We start from the raw sequence: 1,795 nt of genomic DNA, 5'->3' as shown, positions 1-1,795 counted from the left end.
TTTGTAACTGTTTTCTCTATGCTCTTGTACTTTCATCTATGTATTTTATGAGGAGCTTAGTAGAATTATTCTGTCAGTCCCTTTGAATGAGATGTATGGTGACTTTAATGCACATGTAGGTAGAGACTATGATGCTTGAAATGTACTTGGGCATTATGGAATAGGAAAGATGAACAACAATGGGTTGAATCTGCTACAAATGTACTCTTAGCTAGAGATAGTTGTTGGGAATACTTTCTTTTGTCATAAGTCGAAGTATAATGTTACCAGGATTCACTCAAGATCAAAGCAAAGTCACTGATTGACTTTGTATTAACTCAGAAAGTTGACTTACAAAATTTGTGCTGTCTCAGGATATTGTGAGGTGCTGATTGTGATACCGATCACAAAATGGTGAGGGCTAAGTTTAAGTTCAGGGTCCACAAGAAGATTTGTGGTGCAGGTGTATGAGTACCAAAAGGAATTGATGTTGAGCAGTTAAAACAACCACAAGTTTTGTAGTTATTTCAGAAGAGATGCAGCAATGTTCATTTTGATGGTTCATGGGAATCTTTTCAGGATGGAATATATAAAATGGGATCAGAGGTGTTAATTTTAAGAGGAGACAGCACCAAGATTGGTTCAATTTAAATGATATGGTAATAAATGAGCTTTTAGCAACAAAGAGGTCCACTCAGGAAAAGCTTCTTGACCCAAATGTAAAGAACAAAGTGCAACTAAAAAAGTTGTACAAGTCCCAGAAAGCAGACTTGCAAAAGGAACTCAGGAAGCTTAAAGAGACTTGGTGGAGAAATTTGTCTGAGGAGGTGCAGGTGGCCTATGCTAGGGAAGACATTAAAAGTTTTTATAATTTATTATGGCAAGCTTTTGGATCCCAATCTTCATCATGTGTTCCCTTGAAGTCAAAAGATGGAAATGAGGTTATTAAAGATCTTCCGGGAATAATAAATAGATGGAGAGAACACTTTGCAGATCTTTTCTACAATCTGTCTGTAGTGAACATGTATATCATAAACAACATTCCACAAACAGAGATAGCACAACACATGAATGATACACCTTCGATTGAAGAAGCAAATCTGGCATTATATAAACTGAGATCAGGTAAAGCTCTTGGATTAGATGGTATTCCAGTTGAAATTCTGAAAACAGGTAGAGATCATATTTCATCTGAAATTCACAGCCTGATAACTCGAATTTGGAATGGATCTTATGTACCATAGGAATAGATAAATAGCATTCTAATCTCTTTATACATGGGTATGGGCACAAAAGCAGTGTGTGGTAATTCTAGAGCGATAACTCTCCTGGCACATACCGGAAAGATACTTTCAAGGATCATGTTAGATTGTCTCGTTGAGAATGTGCCCATATGTGATACCCGAAGAACAGTGTGGTTTCACACCTGACTAAGGAACAATGCACATGATATTTTCTGTGTGGCAGGTTCACGAACAATGCTTAGAGGGACAAATGCCACTCTACCAGGTCTTCATAGTTTTAACTAAGGCATTTGACATGGTAAACAGGGAGGCACTGTGGATTGTTTTGTGTAAACTTGGTTGCCCAACACATTTTGTGAGCATCTTTAAGGAACAATGCAGAAATATGAAAGCTCAGGTAGTCTTTAATGAGCTATCGCATGAATTTTTGGTAGACAATGGTGTCAAACAGAGAGATATTCCTGCCCCTTCACTTTTCTCTATTTATTTTGCTGCATTGCTTTGGTAAGCTTTCAAGGATTGCAACAGGGGAATTAGAATCAGATTTCAGACATCTGGTCACATTATTAATC

General features: G+C 37.3%; 1 protein-coding gene across 1 annotated transcript; it reads left to right on the top strand.

The window, feature by feature from the left end:
- Positions 1-635: 635 nt before the first annotated feature.
- Positions 636-1,223, top strand: LOC106879383 (uncharacterized). Its single transcript, XM_014928911.1, has one exon. The coding sequence runs from the start codon at positions 636-638 to the stop codon at positions 1,221-1,223; it is 588 nt and encodes a 195-aa protein (XP_014784397.1).
- The last annotated feature ends 572 nt before the right edge of the window (positions 1,224-1,795 follow it).

The sequence above is a fragment of the Octopus bimaculoides genome, chromosome 3 (genome assembly GCF_001194135.2).
Source record: "Octopus bimaculoides isolate UCB-OBI-ISO-001 chromosome 3, ASM119413v2, whole genome shotgun sequence".
Classification (NCBI taxonomy): Eukaryota; Metazoa; Mollusca; class Cephalopoda; order Octopoda; family Octopodidae; genus Octopus; species Octopus bimaculoides.
Note: the sequence above shows the minus strand (reverse complement) of the source record. Positions and strands in the feature narration are given on the sequence as shown.